The 23,965-nt window shown below is 43.4% G+C and overlaps 1 protein-coding gene, 1 long non-coding RNA gene and 1 pseudogene across 2 annotated transcripts; all 3 read left to right on the top strand.

Annotated features, from left to right (window-relative positions):
- Positions 1–2,937: 2,937 nt before the first annotated feature.
- On the top strand, positions 2,938–22,808 carry LOC140219034 (uncharacterized). The gene is made up of 3 exons (XR_011895328.1): positions 2,938–3,156; positions 20,651–20,732; positions 22,628–22,808. It is a non-coding gene; the product is annotated as an uncharacterized lncRNA (long non-coding RNA).
- Positions 5,083–7,272, top strand: LOC140218861 (uncharacterized; annotated as a pseudogene).
- LOC126523909 (uncharacterized) lies at positions 8,113–12,077 on the top strand. Its single transcript, XM_055066974.2, has 8 exons — positions 8,113–8,133; positions 8,188–8,244; positions 9,847–9,915; positions 10,039–10,110; positions 10,225–10,278; positions 10,391–10,462; positions 10,609–10,674; positions 12,031–12,077. Exons 2-8 carry the CDS (start codon positions 8,214–8,216, stop codon positions 12,075–12,077), a joined length of 411 nt encoding a protein of 136 aa, XP_054922949.2. The 5' UTR covers positions 8,113–8,133; positions 8,188–8,213.
- Positions 22,809–23,965: the final 1,157 nt, after the last annotated feature.

Below are 23,965 nucleotides of genomic sequence, written 5' to 3' on the forward strand. Positions count from 1 at the left end.
TGCATTAAGAGGAGGCAGCGTCATCGACCACATCTACGTATGACGTCTACCTAACTTGACACTGTTCAATTACGTCACGTAGAACAGCACGCATTGGCCAATGCTCATCTTCCACGAAGCAGCAACATCATCCAAACGCACCATGATATAAAAGGAGTGAACAGTGCTACTACTGGCCTCTGCTTCATACTCATGATGGTCTCAGTTTAACATTTCAGTGTTGCAACTGCGCTTCTCCATTTTATGATTTTTTTGTGGCATTTCTCGCAATTATATGAAACACAGCAGCATATGACGACAAACCAGTAGGTGATCAGTAGCAAATGCTTATGCATCATTTAGATAAATCCCACAGGATATTCTGCATGTAATTTTATCTTTTTCCACCGCTATGGTATGCTTGACTGCGTAACATTGCTATGTCCAGTGTCTCTGACCCTTTCCCACTGTTGGTATACTTCATCACAATGCTAAGTGCGTGGTTGAATGTGTAACACTACTGTATTGGGATGAAGCTAACTTATGCGTCTCACATTAGACAGTTTTAATTTGGCGTACGCTTTATGCTATAGTATAGCCTATGCTAAGCAGCGCACATTTTTTTAGTTTAGTTGGCCTGTGAGATGTTCGGATCTCAGAGGCCATGTGCCGTCATTGCGGCTATCTCCCGACTGTAGCTATAGGTGGTGCTAACATGTCGAATGTTTCTTTCATTAGGCTTCGACTCGTTCGAAATGAGAAGCGATCTCAAAAACACCACACGGTTATCCAGAATACTCTGTCGTCGAAGCAGCCTGAGACTAAGCGAAAGCCATTTACACAGTCATTTGCTAAGAACAAAGTGCATTTTACAAAAGCAACGCCAAATTCAATTCGAAGTGGGCAGCCGGGCCGCCTCCATGTTTCACGCAAACTCCGCAAACCACGCAAAGACGCTAACGCTAAATCTGAGAAATAGAGTGCGTACACTATACGCGATAGGTCGTTTAGCGTTCTGCGCATGCGCAGTGATGACCCACTATTTTATAGCGTACACTAAACTAAAAGTGTCTATTATGCAGCATGTTTTAGATGCTTGCTAGTTTTAAAGTCCAAAAGCCGAGATACAACAGCGTCACATACTATCATGTGAGGAAGACGAACCGCTGCATGCAGCAAGTAGCATCAGCATAAGCACTAGATTACAGTCGAACAGCACTACAATGAAGACCACAATGAATTTGCCTGTACAACAAAGAAACTTATGCGTCCCTGGCGGCTGATTTATGTTTATAAAACGAATGCCACACCAGCGCCGCCACTGCCCTGTGAAGATTTCACCAGGGTAGGCTGTGCGCTAGTGCTAACAGCAGCGTATTTGAAGAGCGTGCTGATATTACTAGTCCTGTTGCCCTGCTCCAGGATTCACTCAACTCGTGTGCTACTTGTTGTAACGCATCAACGGCTGACGAATGCATGGAAAGGCCACGAATGTCAATGAAGGCGACCAAAAATTTTGACAGCAAGGGAGGCTTAGTGGCACTAGACAATCGGGGGCTTTGCTTTGCATGGCTCCTGCATTTGCTTGGAGAGCAAGCTGGGAACCTCAATGGAGCATAGGGTGGCTACAGTAGAACATGCTGTCAGGGATATTGTGCGGAGAAAAATTATCAGCCTATCTCGTTAAGTCTTTCTTGAATTCTTGTTAAAGATTTTCTTTTGTTGAAAGTGCTTAGCTATTGTGAACAGTGAGCTGCGCAACCTTTTGCACAACGTGACCTGCTTAACGAAGGATTTTGAAGGTGCGAGCACTTTGTTAAAAAGGCGTTTGACTACATAGATACATTCAGAGCAGCGCCTTCTACCCTTTAGCCCATGCAGAATTTGTAGGTCCTATGTTTGTAGGTCCTAGGTTCTGCTGATGTACTGCAGTGAAGCCTTTAATATGTGTCCCAATGTCCGATGCTGCGGAGTTCAATATATCCATTTAATGTCAGAACAAGTTTGATGTATGAAGTTTCATATACATGCAATTCTCTTGGTGATTCACCACCTGTTATTTAAGCAACAATTCCATTTATCATTGTTTCATATAACAAGGTTCAATTGTAATGAATTATTGCTATATGACATTCTTTCCATTACTATAACTAATACTCTCAAGCTTGGAACCTCCCAGCTTCCTCATACAGTTGGCCAATGTGACAGCACACCTGACGCAACAAGCCATGTCGTACACATACTCTGTGCATACTCACAGCCCATGCAAGCTTGTGCTGAAAGCTTGTTCCTGCTTGCAGAGGTAAACATTTCACTTGACTGTTGTAATGATCTTGCTGACTATGTGATGAAATAAACAGTTACTCCACAATAAAACAGTATCAGGCCATTTTGTAAACATGAGTTTGAAGTAAAACTGTGCCATGCATCGCCGAAAAAGCAAAACAACATTACAGGGATGAGCATAGTTATCGTGGGCTTGTCTCTATAGCTTTTATGTCTTGCTTTGTCCACATTATGCTGCACAGTTTTGGTTGAAGTGGTTATTGGCTGGCAGACGTCTTCCCATCATGTTACTACGAGTTTTGATGAAAGCAGTCTTGGCCAGCCTCTCTACCCCTGGTTCTCTGGCTTAGGTGGTGGTGCCTCCAGTGGTTCAGATTTGAATGGGTGCAAATTAATTTTCCCTCTCAGTGAAATCATACCAACTTTCCCAGGTTACCTGGCTTCTACAATTCCTCCTAAGTAGGACTTGTTCAACAGCTTTACCGAGTACTTCAAGTAGGCAGTGTATTCCATGTCGTAGGGCAAACAGAAAATTAGCATAAGCACTCTTGCTTTCAGGCTGCCATAGACTTCGAGTTAATAGTGCAGTCCAGATCAACATGTCCTACCTTGATCCCTCCAGCCTATGTGCCAGCCTTCCCTATGAGCCACTACTTGCGCAGGTGAACATACCTTCTTTGTTCCATGCAAAACATTTTGTTAACTGTTTTCAGGAAAAAGTAGTTCAAGCATAAATGGCTAACACATGCTCTTCATACCAGGGTGCCATGGATAATGGAGAAGATAGGGAAGTACAGGCTAGCATCGCTGTCCAAGATCCATCCGGCAGCTTCTCTGTCACAGGTCCATGTGTCCTAACTGCTGGTCTTCAATGGGAGTTGACACTAGGAGGTAAATGCACCTCGTCTGTAAAAGAAGACTGTGCTTGCAAGAGGCGGGAGAGCAACCGAAGCCAATTATGGGGCATAAAATACAGTACGAGCCCAGCTACAGTAGGGTGGCCACGCTCGTCCGCAAAGATTTGGCAACAACCCTCACAGTGCTCCCCGGTGAGGAAATCCCACATCTCATCACCACGATATGGCCTGTCAAGAAGGGAAGACCTAAACAAGTCGTATGCAACGTATACAGTCCCCCCCGCGACAGAAAGGCTGACTTCGCGTCATTGTTCCGGCACCTACACGGAATGCTGGAGCACCGCGATCGCCTAATTATAACCGGAGATTTCAATGCAAAGCACAACACGTGGGGCTACTCGAAAGCAGACACCAAGGGCGCCAAGCTCTTAGAAGCCATAGAGCGCCACGAATACACCCTAATTACAGTACCAGGTACGCCTACTCGAATAGGAAATAGTGCCAGCAGGGACACGACTCCTGATCTCACCATCACCAACGATACCGTGGGAACAAACTGGAGGGTCCTAGACGACTCACTGGGTAGTGATCACTACATTATCGAAATCACCAGCGCCTCGGCCAAACTACGCCGACCCCTAGGGAAGGCAAAAATTACAAATTGGCCTAAGTTTAGGGAGAGGCAACAGCTCGATTTAGATACAACCCAGACAACACCAAATGTCCTAAGGACGTCCGAAGCAAGTACTGAAGTCCCAAGTCCAAAAAAGGAAGTAATATGGATGTCCCATGGACTTAAGCGAACGGATGTCCAATAAACGTCCCAGAATAGCACATGAATGGGCACATGCATGCAATATATATATATATATATATATATATATATATACATATATATATATATATATATATATATATATATATATATATATATATATAGTCACATCAATACGTATGCTCATAGTTCACGAGTATTTCATGTGCCATCCCAGTACACGTACGCGCTCAAATTAAACTTGCGTAACCCTGCACACATAATATGCATTACGGAGGCGAGCACACAAAATGTCGTTTATTTACTGTAATTTTGCATATGAATTGTGCCGTTCGCGCGTTAATTAGCAAGCGCAATACGTACGTGCGTAAACAACATCGCGCGATAGGCTACGTTGATCGTTAGTCCCACATTTATGTTTACATCAACCAAGCTTGCGCACTAAACTGGTTCAACTCCGATGGCGCATTAATGTAGTTCAACGTAGATTATTGGGGATTGAAACCATCGATCCGTGCGACAGACCTGCCTACATGCTTCCAAATTCTCGGAGAAGCGGCGAGCAGTTTCGGTTTCAGTTCTTCTTGAATTTATATTTTACTCCATAACTAATTCTAAATAGGCAGCAAAAACACAATAAAACAAAAACTTTATTATTAGTATTTAAAATACCGAATAGCTTCCTTTTACTTTTGATTTTATAATATGTTTATCATATACGGCATGGCGGCTGTGCCTTCTCTGTTGCCATGGTTTCGCATTTTTCTCCCGTGGGCTCCGTGTTCGCATAGGTCCTACAGTGTGGTATAGTTTCGGGGGTTTCGCGCGCTTTCTCAAATAGATATTATACTTGGGCTTGCTGAGTCAGTCTGCGTTTCAATCGAAGGTAAGTGTTGTCATTTGCTAACTGTTTCTGTTCGGTCTGGCCTGCGGACATACGTGTGATGGCTTTATTTTTCACCTTCTTTAGAGCTTACAGTTGGCAGGAAGCGCGCCATGGAAAGCGAATACGAAAGTAAGTTATGGTCGCATTTTTCATTCCTCTATCTTCGTAGCGTTAATCTGCCGCTTTTAAAGTGCAGTCCAGTGGTATACTCTTAGTGTCACTCGGGTAAACAACACACACACACACATCAATTTACTGGCGATTGAGAATCTGAACAACGAGGAATACAAGCGAGCAGTAACGTCAGCATGGCTTCCATGTCGAGAGCGACTGCCTACCGTCGCGTCAGCCAAGCCGTGCAGGCCGATGTGCGCGCAATATTGGCAGCTGCTGACGAACATATTAACGCAGGGAATCTTCCTGGTGTTGCTGCCACCTCCTTTCAGCCAGTGGAAGTTCGCGAACCACCTCCGAACCTTTCGCTCGGCCAAGTTGCGAGTGGCGGCATTTGTGGCGCTGCGCAGGAATTTTGCGATGTGGACCAGTCTGGTGACAGCATACATAGCAATCACAGCTTTCCCGTGGAACTCGACAACGTGCTTGGCAGGCGCCACAGAAGCGTTACAGAGCAGGACACCGTAGCGGATTCTACTAGCACAAGCACATTGTTTAAAGAACTGGACATTGCTTCATTGAAAGAAGACCTGCGACAATGGAGCTTACAATCGAGTGTACCTCACGACGTCATCACAAATCTTTTAAAGGTTCTTCGCTCATATCCTTGCTTGCGTGAGCTACCAAACAGCGCCAGGGCACTTTTGTCTACACCGAGAGTTGCAAATGTCACACTGATGGATTCTGGACAGTATTGTCATTTTGGCTTGTGTGAAGGGCTTCACTCAGCTCTCACACATGTTGTTCATGTGCCTGATCCTATTGTTATCCATGTAAATGTGGATGGACTGCCACTTACTAAAAGCACACGAGGTCAGTTCTGGCCCATTCTTTGTCGTGTGTCCAACTGCAAACCAAGCGAACCATTTCCAGTCGGTGTCTTTTTTGGGTAGTGCAAACCATCTCAGGCCAATGTGTACTTGCAACCATTCGTGCGGGACCTGAAAAGTGTACTCCAAGAAGGCCTGACACTAGGAAGCAAAAACTTTGCTGTGCAAGTTGGAGCACTAATCTGTGATGCACCTGCAAAGTCGTACGTTCTTGGCATCAAAGGGCATAACGGGTATTTCAGCTGCTCCAAATGCGTGACTGAAGGAGATTTTGAGCAAGGACGAATGTGCTTTCCTGAAGTAGATGCGCCATTAAGAACAAATAACAGCTTTCGCACAGCAGAACAAGAAGAGCACCATACCATGAAGACCATTTTGTTGGAATTGCCTATTGACATCATTAAGCATGTTCCACTTGATTACATGCACTTGATTTGTCTTGGCGTGGTACGGAAGCTCCTGCTACTTTGGATCAAAGGTGAAAAAAAATACCGTATTGGAAAAGATTCAAGAGACGCAGTGTCAGGAGCAAATTCAGAAATGAAGCACTTTGTACCATCTGAATTGTCCAGAAAGCCCCGAAGCTTGTCGGAGCTTGATAAGTGAAAGGCCACAGAATTTCGCATGTTTCTGTTATACACAGGGCCTGTTGTTTTAATGTCGCACATTGCACAGTGCCTAATGGACAACTTTATAACATTGCATTGTGCTGTCAGCCTGCTTTGTAGTCCGCAACATTGCAGTCAACACTTCGAGTACTCGAGAAAGCTTCTGAGGCATTTTGTAGAGGTATACATCACATTGTTTGGTAAGCATGCAGTGTCCCACAACATTCATGGGCTTATTCATGTAGCAGATGATGTTAACACTTATGGACCATTGGACAACTACAGTGCATTTCCATTCGAAAACTACATGTGTAGGCTAAAGAAGTATGTGCGAAAACCCGAAAGGCCACTGGAGCAGCTACACAATCGTATTATTGAAGAACGTTCTTTCAACAAGCCTTCACCTAGTAGCTCAGCCCAACCACCATCTAGCTGGGATGTCATTTTTATAGGTACACAACGTGCAAAGCTGAAAGGAAGACACGAAGAGGGACCTTTGCCTCCTGGATGTGTTGGGCCACAGTACAAAGCCCTTGAAGTTGATTCTATTACTTTCAAACCAGGCAAAAGGGACTCCACAAGTATGCTTGATGATGGCACAATTGTAAAAATGGAGAATATTGCACACTCTGATGATCGTCAGCCTGTAATAATTGGCAGAAAATATGAAAAGTTGGAAGACCTTTACTTGTACCCATGTAGTTCTTCACTTTTAAATGTACATCTGGCATCCCAAGCTTCTGGTCTGCAATTCTGGCCTATTTCAAAAATCAAAACGAAATGTGTGAGGCTTCCAGTTGGCAAAAAATTTGCAGTATTTCCGTTTGTGCACCAAAAGTGACTGTGCTCTTCAGAACATTTCTGCTACTGTTATTTATTCTTTTGTGTGTGTGTGTGTTTGTGTGTGTGTGTGTGTGTATGCATTCAGCTTGACACGCCAACGTCACAAACTGCACGAACCTTTCAGGCTTCATGTTAAATGACAAAGAAAAGCATTCTGATGAGTTTGATAAATTGAATAATTGCTTGTGGTTAGGTGACCCCTTTGCTGTGGTCTCATTCCCTGAAGAGGAGGACAGTTTGGCCATCATTCACACGTCATGGCTGAAAGGAGACCACCGCTCTACGTTTTGGCCAATAGAAAAAAACCCTGGCAAACGGCGAAAACTAACGATGCAAGGCACTAAGCCAACAGACTCTTGGATTGAAGTGCAGTGCGTCGTCAAACGCTGGGCTGGTAAGGTTGACTTTTGCTTTCTCAATTTCTGTGTTGTAAAAAACTTTTTCCCCCCAGATACCTATGAGAGGGCACAAAACAAGCTTAATTCCCTCCAGTACTCATCTGACAGTAACAGTGGAAGAGAATTGGGACGGGGCAAAAGAAGGCGGCGACGTGCAATACATTTTCGAGATGATGAGGAGAATGGCAGCTCAGACTACGATGAAAATGATGAATATGTCCAACCAAGGGCACCAACACCACCTCAGCCATTATCCGTGACAGGTGAGGGGGATGTTGTCAGCATGCTATTAATTAAAAATGTGAATGACATTTCAAAGATTTTGTAAAACCACTTTCAAGTTAGTTATCACCTACTCTGCTGTGCAAACAGTAAATCTTCTGTCGCGTGTGTACGGGTGTAGAATGGAAATTTAGTTTCTAATCATTTTTTTCTTCCTTTAGGCAGGTATGAGCCGACCTCGGGAGAACTGTCTTACCAACTCCCGCACTGTACAGGTAACCTGCCTGAAGGAACTCAAATGCTTTATAGTAACCATTCTTTTACCTCAGATGTTCGGGACTGTTCATTTTCACTCATGGAGGCTTCACAACCAAGTTCACAAGCCAGTATGTCTTTCACTTTTGTGGCTCTCTTTTCATATCTGACTTTCTAAGTTTAGCCTAATGGATTTCGGGTTAACCGTAAGCTGTATAATTGTCTACGTGGTAATTTCATTTTATTTCTAGCATCATAGATAGTTTACTTTCACTGCCGTTCAGATTTTTCAGCTGCTTATTTGCTTATGTCTAGGACTCATTCATACGTCCTGCAAGAAATTGCAATTGCTGCATTCTACTCTAGTTAGGTCGCTGTTAGGTGTGGCTGCAGTGCCTGGTGTGTAATTGCCAAACATAAGGGCCAGGATAGTTGTCCACCCTAAACTGTTTTGTCATTTATGCTGTGGTAGCAATTAAACCGGTATCATACTCAAAAGTTAATTAAACCTTTTTGTACACCTTTGCCTTGGGACCACTGGTCGCACCATATCGAGTATTCAGCCAGGCACACTTAAACTTGCCCTTCCTTTTACTTAGCTGTTCTATTTGAGTTCTAATCAACAAACAGTTTGCTGCCTGTGAATTCTATAGCTCTTGAGGATATGAAACTACGACATGCTTAGTGCACTGTTTTTGTAAATCTTTCACAGCATGCCTCACTTGGAACGTCGGCTTGACGAACTGAGTCTGCAGGCCTGAGTCAGTGCAGGAACAGGCGTTCACTTTATACATATTGTGAAGCATTGTGCTAATCTTTAACTTCACCTACAGCTCCTGACTTAAGAACTAGTTATGTTGATCTAACTTTCCATATAAGCCTCCAGAATGAGGATGAAATCCATTTTCTGAACTGACAGTAATGACAGTATCTGCTTAAGACTGTCAGATTGTTGGAAGCTTCATCCACAGGCTCAGCAAATTACAGTACCATATTACATTTCTTTCAAGGTTTCTAAGCTGGCCTTTTAAGACAGCCACTCCAACATAAGAATTTCGCTCTGCAAAGTTGTTAACAAACTGGTGCATAATGTTTGTAATGTAACTTTACAGGACTATGTAAAGCTATTTATTCTCCTGCAGCTTCTTGATTGTCTCACCAGCCGTGAAATAATGCCTCTGTGCTGGCACATAGCGTTTTCTTTCTTTTTATATGTATTTTGTGTTGAGGTGCAGCATCGCCAGTGGCCTCTTTCTGTTTCAGCTGTACTGTACAGACCAGCATCTATACCGTTTGAGAGAAGGCAGGTAGAAGCACAAGTGCCTGGTATGACTTTAGATACGTGATTGCAGTTTAATGTTGCTTTGTACCACACTTGTGCACTGGAGCACTGCATATTATGATTAAGATGCATTGTACAGATCATAGAAGAGGGGGTATATTCTGTAAGTATCCACACAGTGGACACTTACAGAATACCCCCTTGCCCTACCATCTCAGCTTCTGCACCTTTTGTAAAAAATTTAAGACCACTAACTGGCTACTGAGGCTTTTTTGAATGAATATCAGCATAAGACATAACAGGACATGACACAAATGCTTTGTGCGTCATGCATGCAGTTTATTGACACATTCAACTTTTTGCTTGTCTCAGCTAGTATATTTAAATTTTTGTTGGCTTGTGCATTCTGCTATCAAACAGAGTGTAAGCCATGGTGTCCTCGTTGTTTCAGATGCTTTGCACAGGTCTGTAGCTACCCATGCTGAAGCCCCAAGATTATACACAGACTTGCAAACTCAAGGTTAGTCACCTATGTAATATGCATCTTTGTGCAGCTGTCATTCACTGTTCCTAGTATTAGTTTTTGTGCATTTATTACACTGTGGTCACGTGGAGCATAACCTGTGGTCTGTTTTACATTCAGGTTCAGCCTACAGGCCAGTATCCACATCTCTTGCTGAAACTACAAGGCCATGCACAAATCCACATGTGCTCGGTGGGTAATTCATATGCAATGTTATGTTCTTTATGTTGCTGCTGTTCGATTTTTGCTTTTTGCTTATGCATTCTGTGGCCAGGTGGAGTTTAATCCACGGTGTTTTCATTTTAGATGCTTTGCACAGGTCGGAAGCTGCCGGCTCATTCACGGAATTGCAAACTCGTGGTATGTCATTTATGGGATATCCATCATTATGTTGCTGTCATTCATTGTTACCACTTTTTGTTTTTTTTTAACATTTATTAGCTATGATCAAATGCCTATTTTTTATGTTCAGGTTCATCATACACACCAGTATCCACACCCCTTGCTGGAGCTACAAGGTCACGCACGGAACCACATGTGCTTGGTGTGTCATTCTGATGTTGCATTGCTATGTTCGTTATGGTGCTACAGTTCTTGATATTTAGTTTCTTTAATGCAATCAGGATTCTTTGCCTACTTCAGGCGTTTTGAGCCTATCTATCTAACTATCCTTTTGCGTCTTTGTTTCAGGTGCCTTATGCAGGCCTGCTTCGACACATGCTAAAGCTGCCAGCTTCACTGAGTTGCAACCTCTCGGTATGTCCCACATGTAATATAAATCTTTATGCTGGCTTTGGTCAGTGATTATAATTTTTGTTTTTGGACATTTAATGCACTGAAGTCAGGCAGAGCATAACCTGTGGTGTCGTTTATGTTCAGATTCATCGTACAGGCCGGTATCCACATATCTGACAAGGTCACACACAGATCCACAAGTGCTCGTTATGTCGTCCACCTTCTACTAATCGTTATAGTTAATAGGGTTCAGTGGTGGATTTTAGTGTTGCTTAGGCGAAATTTTCAGTATTTTATCTGTGAAGACTGGTTCGTCTTCCTTTCTCATTTAATATTTACTTGAGACAAGTTCTTTTTTGTATTCTATATGTACCATTCACATTTGTGATAGTCCATTAGCACAAACTTAGACTGTTGTTCATTGTAACATATTGGAAACAGAAGGTGATACTCATAGCACTAAATCAGCTTTCTTTTTTAGTTATCTTGCAGCTTAATGACAGAAAAAGTTACGGTAGAACCCATCTCATGAAGACTGTTGACTGTAAGGCGATTAGCAAGCAATCAAGCAACTTAGTAGCACACCACATTGCTGAAGCCACATTCGTTTAAAATCTACAGCGGCCATTCTGAGATTATCATTGCTTTCGCTATAGGCAAAGTATGATGTCTCTGGTATCAGATCGCTTTGTTACAGCACTCATTTGGTGAGGTTCCCCGTGAGCATGACAGCATAATGAAGACTGTGTGACGAAGATGTAATGATGAAGTATGATGGTCTATGGAACAATGAAGGTATTATGACGACAACGCCATGGCGACAAGGAAATGGCAATTTTGAAACGATGACTATGGTATAATCATGACAATGTGACGACTACAGCATGAGTACAATGGGATGATGCACATGGCGACGACTGTGAGTGATGAAAATACGGCAACAGCTGCATGACAATGATGGCGACTACAATAAGATGACATGTTTGATGTGATGACAATAGAAAACAACAGTGCGATGACAATGGTGTGATGATAACCATGTGATTATGATGATGTGATGATGGCATGGCGAGAGTTGGTTATGATGTTAGAATGACGAAGGTGGAACGACCATTATGGCATCACGACGGCAATATGACAATGAAGTGTCCAATCATTCAGCCGTGGAGATAGCCAACTTGTTCGTTGGTCACGGCAACTGACTGCGGACTGACCCTAAAAATTTTAATTCTGGCTTTTTACATGCCTCCAGCAAGATATGATTATGAGCCAGGCACACCGTAATGGGGGGCTCTGGAATAATTTGGACCACCTGGGGTTCTTCAGCGTGTACCCAGTGCATGGCACATGAGCATGTTTGCATTCTGCCCCCATCAGAATGTGCATGCGGCAGCCAGGAATTGAACCTGCGAGCTCAAGCTTAGCAGCACAACACCATAGCCGCTAAGCCACTACAGCAAGAAGTGAGCTGACATATGAAAGCCCTTTGCAATGCACAGTGGTGCATAGTTTCCTTGACCGAAAAAGAAAATGGCTATCTCCGTGACTAAGAGATTAGATGCTCGTTTCGTTTTCGTTATGGACACATCTGGTATTTACGTGCTTTTTTTAGTACCTTCTTTTTGATTTTCTGAAGCGTATATATTGCAGTTGCAGAATAAATGCGCTTGGTAGCAGCTAGTGCTTAGCCCTATTCTCTCTTTCTCGTCCCATTCGTCACTCTGCTTTTCTGTCATGAAGCCATACTAACAAGCACAAGGTCAGAAATTCTCGCAATATTGCTGGCTGTCTAGTCATTAATATATCTGCATTCTTATTTTTCAGCATGCATTCACATGTTCCCTGTTGAATGCTGTAGTGTAAATGATAAGCAGCAAGTTCTTAGAGCTCCATCTCTTAAGCTTGTATAATTGAACAATATGTTTCTTTCACTTGTGCTATGTACCTGTGTAAATTGAAACGCAGACAGCAAAGCACGTAGCTTCTACACAGTTTGCCTCACCTAGCTTTCGCTTCACGATAATAGTGTGAGCGTGAGTATTCATTAGTCAACCCTATAGCACAGCTATGTAGCATGTAAGAAAATCTTTTGTATGTTGCCGCTGGTGCACTACCTTTTCTCAATGTCATCGTGATGGAGTGACACTGGCATGACATGAGTCAGTGGCCCTGTTTATCGCTTCTTGCTCCTTTAGTAATGTGCCCCATCATTCAAGCTATGACGGTTGCTAGCGTGCAAGCGGTGGCCTAGAAAAGCACTTGTGGTCCGTGGCGTGGTTGCAGCGTTGTACAAATCGTGAATCCTAACTCACACTGTTATCACAAGGCCAGTGCTAGGTGACGAAAACTATAAAGAAGGCATGTGCTCCGCTGTGTATGTTCCAACTATGGCTTATAGTACGTTTAGTAGTGCTCATCACTGTTTCTTTTTTCCAAGTGTTGCCACATCAACTACTATATGTACACGAAAATAGGTTGACTACTGACATACTTGAACCCTATATAGCAAACCCACTGAAAAGTTTAAAAAATATAATTTGAATATAGGTAGGCCTATATATTTCTAGAAAAATGAAACACTTTGACCATGACACACCTTTATTTACTGCTCTGCTACTAAATCTCGTTAGTTGATGCCACAAGCTGTAACCTCGTCTGAACTGGCAGAGAAGACATCCTCGCTGGATGCTTCGCAGGCATCTTTGGCGTCCCAAATAATGTTGTTTGTGCACCGTTGAGTGCGTCAAATAGGCAGCATTCTTTAAAGCCAGTCTTAATAGACTGGCCTTACGGCAGGTGTAATGGTGGAACTCAGCTTGGTACTCTGGCTAGCTGTGTTCACAAATATGGTCAATAGCTAATTTTGGGTAACAGTATCGAGAGAAAAAAGGTCTACCTATATTCGAATAAACGCCGTAATTTTTCATCTTGCAAATAGCGCTGAAATGAAAATTTACATAATACTAATGCCATTAATTTTTTTCTTTTTTTGTAGCCTTCATGGAAAGGGTCTTACAGGTACTTAATGGTATTAAGCAGACCCAGCAGGCCCATTCACAATGCCTTAATGAGCTGCTCAGCAATGCCAACAGTGCATCTTCACAACCTTGTGACCTCCCTGATTTGCCTTTTTTGGATGCGACAGACGTGCTTGACTATGACAAAAAGCTTGAGACAGACAGACAAGCTCAACATCAAATGGTGATTTCTCTGCTTCATCTATTTTTGTAATTTTGCCAGTTTTGTGGCTGTAAGCATGTTTTAATTAGTGCTCCACTCCCTAATCACGTTGCTTCATGGTCTAAGCTCAGTGTAAAATTGCCTGTCTTGTAACTAGAAAACAGTGTGTAACAGTGGGTTGTAGTTACAAGAGAGAAATTGATACTGATGTTACTTATGACACTGTCTCATTCGTGACATGCTGTAGGATTTTACATTAACTGTCGATGACAATTTTAAAGAATATGAGTAAAAGTAAAAGCCAGTTAGCATTTTTCTATTACAAAGAAATCATTTAGCTTGCAAAACTTTCAATGTTAACTGAATGCCAATTTATCTTTATAACTGTATATTTTGTTTCTTTTTGACAGAAGAAGCACTTGGCTGTCCAAGGAGGGGACTCAACAAAACAGAAAACAACACGCGTTCTACAGTCCCTCCTTAGTAGGAACGCAGCAATAAGCTTCAGTTGGTTTGGAACGAAGGGGAAAAAAATTCTCAGAGTTGAATCTGTGCAAGCTAATGTGTGGTGAGTTAGGTGTAGCAATTTTGATATCACTTTTTAAATCTAGTGTCAAGCAGTATACTCACTGTATTGAGGCTGCTTTGGCAGATCTGATACCTGATTGCCTAACTAGATGGATTTTCCATGGCAAAATATATATAATGTACGACATTGTAACAGCTTATGACTTATACAGCTATTATTCACATTTTGCTAAGTTTAGTGCTGGTATTTAGTTTTATCTCTTTAGTAGAGTATATACTGGTATAACTTCTGCGTGGTGTGAAAAACTTATAGGAAGTATAATTTTTCTCATGCATGCAGGCACATTGACTAATGACATCAGGCACCCAGATGCCACCCTTAAGGATGTCGAGAGGGCTGCCATGACGTGGTTCCGCCATGCTGCCGAGCGACTTGCTGCTCAACAAATATAATTTTGTTAATTTCGCCACCAAATATGATCATGCTGAAGTCAGCTTTCTTGTTGCAGATTTTCTGCATGGCCTGTATGAACATATTTTTTTTCACTAGTGTTTCATCCTTTTTTTTTTTAATGTTACCATTTGCCACATTCAGTGCCATCATTTTCTTAATGTATCGTTTCCTGTGCCTAGCTGAAATTTTTATTTCCTGAAACTTAATTTCTTTACTGGTGCACACAGCTTGCACTGCCTAACTCTCTTCTAGCAGTGTAGGATTAAGAGTTAAGAGAGCAGAACTAAGACTAATTAAATGCATCATTGGCCTAACTGGGAACACTGTTGTACAATGTTTAATAAGTGCACAGCAATGTATACAAAAACACCTTAGCAAGTAAAAACAACTGAATTCTGCACTACTAGATGAGAGTTAAGCAGGCTGTGCAAACCAGTAAAGAAATTAGGCTCCAGTAAATCAAAATTTCTCTTGGGCACAGGAAACAACACAGCAAAAGATTATTTTAAACTTTGTATTAGTAGGTTCTGTGACGAGAATGTGACTTAACTACATATGTGTTCATCTTATAATGGGAAGCGTGCAATAAAAATTAACATTTCGAAAGTTCAACTGTTGTGAAGTATTGTCTAATTTATAGTGCATTGTCCAACATGAAATTAGTGTCGTGTATTTACAACAAAAAATCCAAAAACACTACATGCTTTAACAATTTATTTTTCTGCCAGAGCATTTCTAAACTTAAGCCATCTTCAGTGTACTCCAAAATTCGCTGCCTTGTCACATTACTTTTTCTATTATTTAATTCTGTTCTAAAACTGTTTACAGCATAATGGCCTTCAGTGCTTTTGTCATTTGCTCCTTTACCTTTTCCTCGTCCTGAAAACGTTTTCAAGCTCTTGTTTCAGGCTTGGAATTGAAACACGGAGGGCAAAATCCATGTTCTCCATATTATGTTGGGCACTTACACCCATTGCTGTGTAGCTGTATATGCGTGTACTTCTGTCCCCTCGGCAATGTTTCCAGTGTTCTCAAGATTTGGTAAATACAAAAACAAAGGAAAACAACAGAACCACTGAAAGCCATAAGCCTGCAGTCTTGGGAAAAAGCAGGAAAACAAGTGAATTACATGTCTGGAAGAATACATTGAAAGTGATTGAAGTGAAGAAATGTTAAAAAAAATGTACAACTTTCAAAAAGACAATTCTTTGTATTTATGGGTACCTGCCCTTTAAATGCTGCATGCACTGGTAATTTCTAGGAACAGCGGAATATGTAACATCCGAATGTGATCCCTGAATGTCCTGCAGAGCACATTTAATGGACATCCCGTGGATATCCAAATATGATCCCAGAATGTCCCGGAGAGGACACATAATGGAAGATCCTGTGGATGTCGTTTTTTGTCTCATTTGGGAGGATTTGAGGATTTGTATGGGACATCCAAGGGACATCCCACACCTCCTAAGCAGGACATCCCAAGGATATCCAAAGGACGTCAGTGTGTTGTCTGGGAAGTCTGCCCTTCCCGGAACATCAAGGCCGCTTAACCACGATCAAGGAGTGGGCCAAACGCATCAAAGAACTATATGACGCCAACACTAAAGTGTACCAAACCGATACCGACACGCCGGCAATCGACAACCATCTAATACACTTATGGGAAGCATGCAGAGGCCTCACAAGAAGATGGCGCAAGCAGAAGCTAAATCGCAAACTTAGACTTAGGATTTCAAACGTCACTAAACAGGCCAACGATTATGCCCTGAAGGTTCACAGGGACAATTGGCGCACGTTCTGCGATTCGCTTAAAGGCACGCTAAGCACCAAAAAGACATGGAACATACTCCGCAGCATCATCGATCCTTCAAACACCAAAACAGAAACAAACACAACCCTACAAAAACTCGTTGGCAAATATCCGGGAACCGAGGATGAAGTCATACAGGAACTCCAGCAAACGTACACGGGAATCCGGACCGGGCATCCGAAACCATACCCTCAATATCCGGGAGCTCCGAACGAGATACTTGATGCACCCATCACGTATGCGGAGGTATACGCGGCAGCACAGAGCTTCAAGAAAAACACGGCACCGGGTCCCGACGGGATCACCAACGCCATCTTGAGAAACCTAAGCGATGAAACCCTGCGAGCCTTTACAAAGTCGCTGAACGAAGAAATATGGGCACCGGGCGGAACATTACCCGAGGAATGGACTACAGCTCACATAGTCCTTATACCTAAACCAGGAAAACCACGCAGGCTCGATCAATTACGACCGATCTCGCTTACGTCTTGCCTAGGCAAGCTTCTTGAACGAATTGTACTCACTCGAATGGAACACATGGAAGAACATGGACTACACCCCAATTGCATATACAGATTTCGGAAAGGCATGTCATCACAGGATGTCTTCCTCCTCCTCAAGGAAGAGGTCCTCAACCCACAACCGGGCAGCAACAACAACATACTCCTAGCCCTCGACGTAGAAAAAGCATTTGATAATATAGCACACGAAACCATCCTAGATGGCCTCGCCGCCATACGATGCGGAGAGCGAGTATACCATTATGTCGTGGCTTTTCTCAGCCACCGCAAAGCTCGCATCGGCATAGCAGGCGTACAATCGGACATATATGATCTACCGCAGAAGGGCACTCCGCAAGGGTCAATATTATCTCCTTTCCTCTTCAACATCGGACTTAGAAAACTTGCTTTACAGCTGGAAAACATCCCAAAACTCGGATGTGCCTTCTATGCCGACGACATCACTCTATGGGCAACCAAGGGTTCATACGGCGACAGAGAAAACACGTTACTCACAGCTATCGGATACATCGAGTCATACCTAACCACCGCTGGAATGAGGTGTGCCCCACACAAGTCGGAGTACCTTCAAGTCCGGCCTAAGCAAACTAAGGAACATCGAGCCCCGCCAATACATCTCGAGATTGCCAGGCAACCTATAAAGCGCGTCCCGACCGCACGCATACTAGGTATGCACATCCAGGAGAACAACGGCATAAAGCTAGCCACAGAGAAATTAAATCACGTTATAAGAAGCACCGCATCACTCATCGCCAGAGTAGCGCGCAGCAAAGATGGTTTCACAGAGGACGAAACCTTAAGACTGGTACAAGCCCTCGTCATCAGCCGTGTCACGTACGCGCTACCGTATCAAGTCAAGCGCAAAAGCGAGACAGAAGGCATGGACACTCTTATAAGAACCGCGTACAAAACGGCCTTACAGCTACCGTCAAGCACAAGCACAAAGAAATTACTAGCGCTAGGCGTATACAACACCTTTGAGGAGCTAGCAAGTGCCACGCTCATAGCGCAGAGGGAGCGCCTCAACAAGACTCAACAGGGAAGACACCTTCTTCAACGGCTAGGGTACCCGCTGACACCTCAGTACTGCAAAGAAGAAACACAACTCTTGCCTAACCACATTAGAGAGAACATTGTAGAAGACCATATCCCCAAGAACATGCACCCCACCCACAATCAGGAGAGAAGAGCAGCGCGTGCCCGCATGTTGCACAAACGTTGTTTCAGAGACCCGGATACGTACTACACGGACACTAGCCCGTATCCCTCGTCGCCACGTTGCGGGCTCAAATACACAATCGCCGTTGTCAATCAGGGGAACCTGGTAGCCTCAGCCTCCATCTGCGCCACATGCAGCGCAGCAGCAGAAGCAGCAGCAATCGCTCTCGCACTTCGCGACGCTGAGATCAAGGGAAGGTCCGCCCGTGTCCTTACTGACTCACAAGCGGCTTGTCGTTTATACCGGAATGGAACACTCCCTATACAAGCCATTCGAATCCTGGGTCGCACACTACAATGGACCCATGGTATCGTCTGGTGCCCCGGGCACGAAGGCCTGCGGGGCAACGAAGAGGCGGACTGCGCAGCTCGAGGTCTCACTAGCCGAGCGGCAGACCACACCGTTCTTCAGCCCCCGACAGACCAACGAGCGACCCACGAGTTATTAACGACAGGTCAACAAATACTACAGGACCAACGGCTCGGAAGAACGCAATACGCTCCCCCACCCAAAGCTCTCAATAAACTCCAGGCAAGGGACTGGCGCCGCCTGCAAACTAACACATACCCACACTTGTCTCGTCTACATGCAATCTACCCAGACAGTTATACGTCCCGAACATGTCCCTGGTGTAGCAACCACGCAGCGACACTCGCGCACATAACACATAAATGCACCGACCGTCCGGGCGACGCAATTTCGCCACGAGTCCCAACACACAGACTCACTACGTGGTCTTGGGAGGCGAGACTCTCCGAACTGGACCTGGGAAGCCAACTGGCGACCCTCGACCAGGCCCGGCGAACCGCGATCGCCAGTGGAGCCCTGTCAGAGGGAACCACCCAGGAATAAACCGCGCAACGGTTTCTGCAATAATAAAGTTTCTCCTCCTCCTCCTCCTCCCAGGACTTTCTAGTTATGTCTGTGGTTTCAATGTTGTGATCAGAAGTCATGTATGAAGCGAACCCAGCTTACAGTATTATAGCCAGAATACAATGGTTTAGTAACATTGAAGTTGTTCTGTCATTTTTTTAGCTTGGTCAGAATCACAACAGAACTGAAGGCAGCAGAATTGTGCACCAAAGGCGCAAGTAATTTTTGATAAATCCAATGCTTAAGGTGACCATGAGCTTATTCAACCTAAGTTCCTCACGTCTACTTAAGATGTCACAAGATGTTAGTGGAAATGAAAAGACCGCCATTTATAGTGATAGAACCAAGCACGCTGTTTGTAGTTCAAGTAGGAATGATAGTTTTGAATTGGCACAGAAAATTGCAAAAAACTGGCCATGAAAGCTTTTTACTTGAGATTTAGTCCATGAGGTCACTGTGTAAGTCACCTGTTATGAAGAGCAGCATACTTATTGCTTAATATTGCAGCCTTGATATTACATATATGTTCCTGCTTTATTGTATGCATATTAGGAAGTAAATAAAAAGTTCATACTAACAAGCGGCGCTGCCTTCAGGGCAACGAGTGGAAGGGCAGAGTGCTGATGTTCCTCACTGCATGGTGGCGAACGTGAGTGTTTTTGTATGAGCAGGAGTTTGCAGCTGAATACCCCGAGTACTGTGCCACAGATGGCTGGCAGCACTAGAGTAATAGCACTACTGGCATGCTACTCAGGTTAGCTTGATTAAATAAAATGAAAAAGCTTTCACTTGTACATGAAGAAAGCAGTTGGATGGGAAACCATAAAAGGATGTACCTATTATTGTAGACATACTTCAACACTTCTGAAAACATGAACAGCAAGAGCATTGGCTCTAGACAAAGATTACTTTCTTACAGCTATAAACACTATAAATTGGGAAGGGCCCATTTCCTCCCAGCACAATCCTCGCTAAGTAGACGGCAAGCAACGGCATGGCGCCTCTTAAAAACGGATACATATTCAAACCCAATGGCCTACCACTGCTACTACCCGGACCTTTACACGAATTGATGTAGATTCTGTCAAGAAAGGGCAGACCTACACCATATGGTTTAGGCTTATAATCAGATGCCCACGCAGAATAAAATACACAAGACCAGAAAACAGTGGAAGACCGCGTAGCTCAGTTGTGCACCGGAAGACCAACTTAAGCGAATCCAGCAGGCCGAAGATGCCGCCATGGTCCAGGGGCTCGAGGCCATCATCTAGGTAGAGAGACCTAGGTCTGAAATCTGCTGTCCTAAAATAGTTTATTCCTCCTCCTCCTTAGATCTAGGGCTGCACTTGTCTGCTTTCCACCAATGCCAGCGTATAAGTTCTATTATGCCCACCTATCACTGTTTCTGGCAGGTTCCCAGATAAAAAAAATTTATGTCAAGAATTTTCCACAGCATTTTCCACGTTACCTCTGTATGGTTGGATACACTGACCGGTAAGCTTTCCATTGCATTTTTAAAAAATGAGTTCCACAAAAACTGGTGTTCAGTCCGTTTTACTAAATCCATAGGTCGCTGTTACCAATTATAGTTAGCAGGCACGAGTAAGTATGGTTGGTATTCTGGCAAGGTCATATAAACAAGCTTACAGAACTGTTTTAAATACACGACTGCTTTCTGATGTTTTACTGGCATTTCAATTTTCTTTCTTTTCTTTTTCAAGAACTAAACTTAGGATGAAGTTTTCATAGTACGATCATGCTTTTGGAGATTAGTAATAGGTAAAATACTGTAAAGTACTGGTGTTTCCAGCAAACTTCCTCATTTTCAGCCACGGTGCTACCTTGAGGTGCGTGGCACACATGATGACTAGTGTAGTGCATTTATTGTGTTAGTGCGAGTAGTGTAACCTGTTATGATATGACATGCTAGTCTTGAGTATTTTCTTACAATGTGCCAGCACGCAACATGGGAATATTTACTGTGAGGCAATTCGCTACAAAGCTCGTCCTGGTCCAGGACTCGAACCCGGGTTTACCGCCTTTCCGGGGCAGCCACTCTAACATCTGAGCTAACCAGGCAGCTAGCAGATGGCAGGGCAAAGTCAAATTGCCTTTGCATCATGTTGTCAACAAATTCGACTTCGCCCTGCCATCTGCTAGCTGGCTGGTTAGCCCAGATGGTAGAGTGGCTGCTTCAGAAAGGCGGTGGTCCCGGGTCCGAGTCACGAACCAGGTCGAATTTTCTTCAACTACGAGGCTTTTCTTTGGAGGAACCCGTATGGGTTTCCTTTGTAGCAGTTGCTATGATTGGGTGGATGTGTCATTTTTCCCTTAATGAATTACTTCTCTCCACCTTGCGGGTTTTTGCAGAACTATTACGTTAGTTCAGTATAGTACACTAACAGAAGACAGTGATGTGTATAAAAAAATAGTTTTATTTCAAATAATGCATACTAACTAGACGTGGTGTATTTATCCGCATGAACATGGAATATTAAAAGCTTAAACGGGCTGTGCTTTGATGTGAATAAAGTGGTAACTGTGATAGTGCGGTGTTCTTTTAAGCAGGATTATGATATAATTGTAGGGAATTGTCATAGCTGGAAAAGTTTGAAGTACCAATTAACATCATACCTGCCAACTCTCCCAATGTGCGTGGGGGACTCCTGAATTCCAACCAATTCTCCAGTTGTACAAACACGGCCATAAATTTCCCGAATATCTGCCCCGACCCCAATGCAAAAAGGAGTATCATGCAGCACAGCCGTGTCATAATTGCCATTGTGCACTAGAAAGCTAGCTAGCTGAAGTGCCATTTAAATTCAAAACATTTGTGTGTAGGCCTAAGTAGCCAAATTCGTTTCAGATGGAGACATTCATTGAAGAGCATGTGTGTGAGACAAAGGTGTAATAGGTGTTGCATAACAGCCGGGTCTTTTAGGTCAGCTTTGCAGCACTTGATAGAATACACAAATGATGGTGAAGCATATCAAGAGTCGAAAGGGGCCACTGTAACGGAACCTAGCATGCGGTCCTTAAATATACACGCGCGCACACGGAGTCTCCGGTCACAGTACAAACATTGAGACGGCTAATAGCTGTACTGGCAGCCATTCAGTCTCACATTTCTGTGAGCCAAAAAAAAGAGTGATTTCATCATTTTATTGTCGGTGGCCCCCCTCCCCACCTTTGGTTGGCGAATTTTCTTTCGAGGTCCCAAAGTTGGGAGGTTTGATTAACATGGATATCGACAGGAAAGAGAGAAGAATGCAGCCCAATATGTCCCCTGGCTTATTCATAGCATTAACAGAAGTTTAAATTTGCACAGATATGGAAGCATACTGACTGACAAGTTAGCATTTCTTTTTTCACTTGGTTTTACATCGTAGGTCGACACCCCTGAGAAGGCTTCCTTGCAAGCTCGTGCAGCAAGACTTGCCTCTAAGCAGCAAAAGCAAAGAAAGGAGATGAAAAGCCTGCAGCAGTCAAGGTGGCATTTTCAAAAAGGAATGCTAAACTGAAATCCGTTCTGAAAAGACAAAACACACAATATATTTTATTCAGAGAGCAGGTTTTTGTGCTTGATATTCTTGGTGCTGCAAATCAGTTGTTTTTGCAACAACGAATGGGTAAGCAGACAAGAGAACAAACACCAACAGACTGCTTGCTTAAGCCGAGATATCTTGCTCTTACTTATCTCTGAACAGGCATACAGGTACACGAGGAAAGTGTTTGATGCATGTTTGCCACATCCTTGAACTTTAGGCAATTGGACAATAGCGGTAATAGAAAAGCAGGATTTTCCAAGGAGGGTGTAAGTGCGCTTAAGTTGCTCAAAGAATAGCAAGCGAGACCATCAAAATATGTGGAGCCTTGTAGTTGACAAGATGTCCATTAAACAGCAGGTAGTGTGGCAAGAGGGACATTTTGAAAGCTATATGGACATGAGCAAAGGAGCCACAGGTGACTACTTGCCACAGGCAAAAGCTGCCTTTGTAAGAATGGCTGTATGCATGAGCCACCGTAATTGTTCACTGGAGTCTGATCACATGACCTAAACTCGCCACTCTTATGTGTCTGTGTCTGCTCAATGTTTTTCAAACCAAGCATAACAAGTACGGCCGCATACAGGTTGCACAGTGTATTGCACATTTTAAAGGAGAGTCATGCAAGTCATACAAGTCATGCAACTACGTCACACCTGCCTTGTTGAGTAGGTGCGTGGATCACGTCTAGGGCTCACTGTCATCTGGTAGAGAAAAACTGCAAAACTCAAATATTAAACAGTACCGGGTGGCACAGTTCTTTCCTTCTTTCTAACCATGCTATGCATTTCATTCAGTGGAATTACACCAGAATGGGCTTTTGTGTGAACTGCACATTATATATCTTTTTACAGGTTTGTCAAATGGACAGTCTAGGAACATACACAGAGATTACCACATATATCTGCTGGGCAATGCAAACAGCTGAACATTGGCCTGACAGTGACGTGTTTTTGCCTTGAGAATGATTATGGGTGTGTTGACAAGTTTGGCCGGACTTGTCCTAGGAGCATTCTTAATTTTGATGATTAAAATGAATTTTTTGTGCCTCATAACCAAGAAAACTTACATAATAATAGTTTTATGAAAAACAATAATGTCTTCACAAAATAAAGTAGAAAAGAAAGCAGGAGTGCCCAGTCAGTCACAAGTGCTTTTTGCAAATTTTGCTGAACCTGCATT

The sequence above is a fragment of the Dermacentor andersoni genome, chromosome 6 (genome assembly GCF_023375885.2).
Source record: "Dermacentor andersoni chromosome 6, qqDerAnde1_hic_scaffold, whole genome shotgun sequence".
NCBI classification, from domain to species: Eukaryota; Metazoa; Arthropoda; class Arachnida; order Ixodida; family Ixodidae; genus Dermacentor; species Dermacentor andersoni.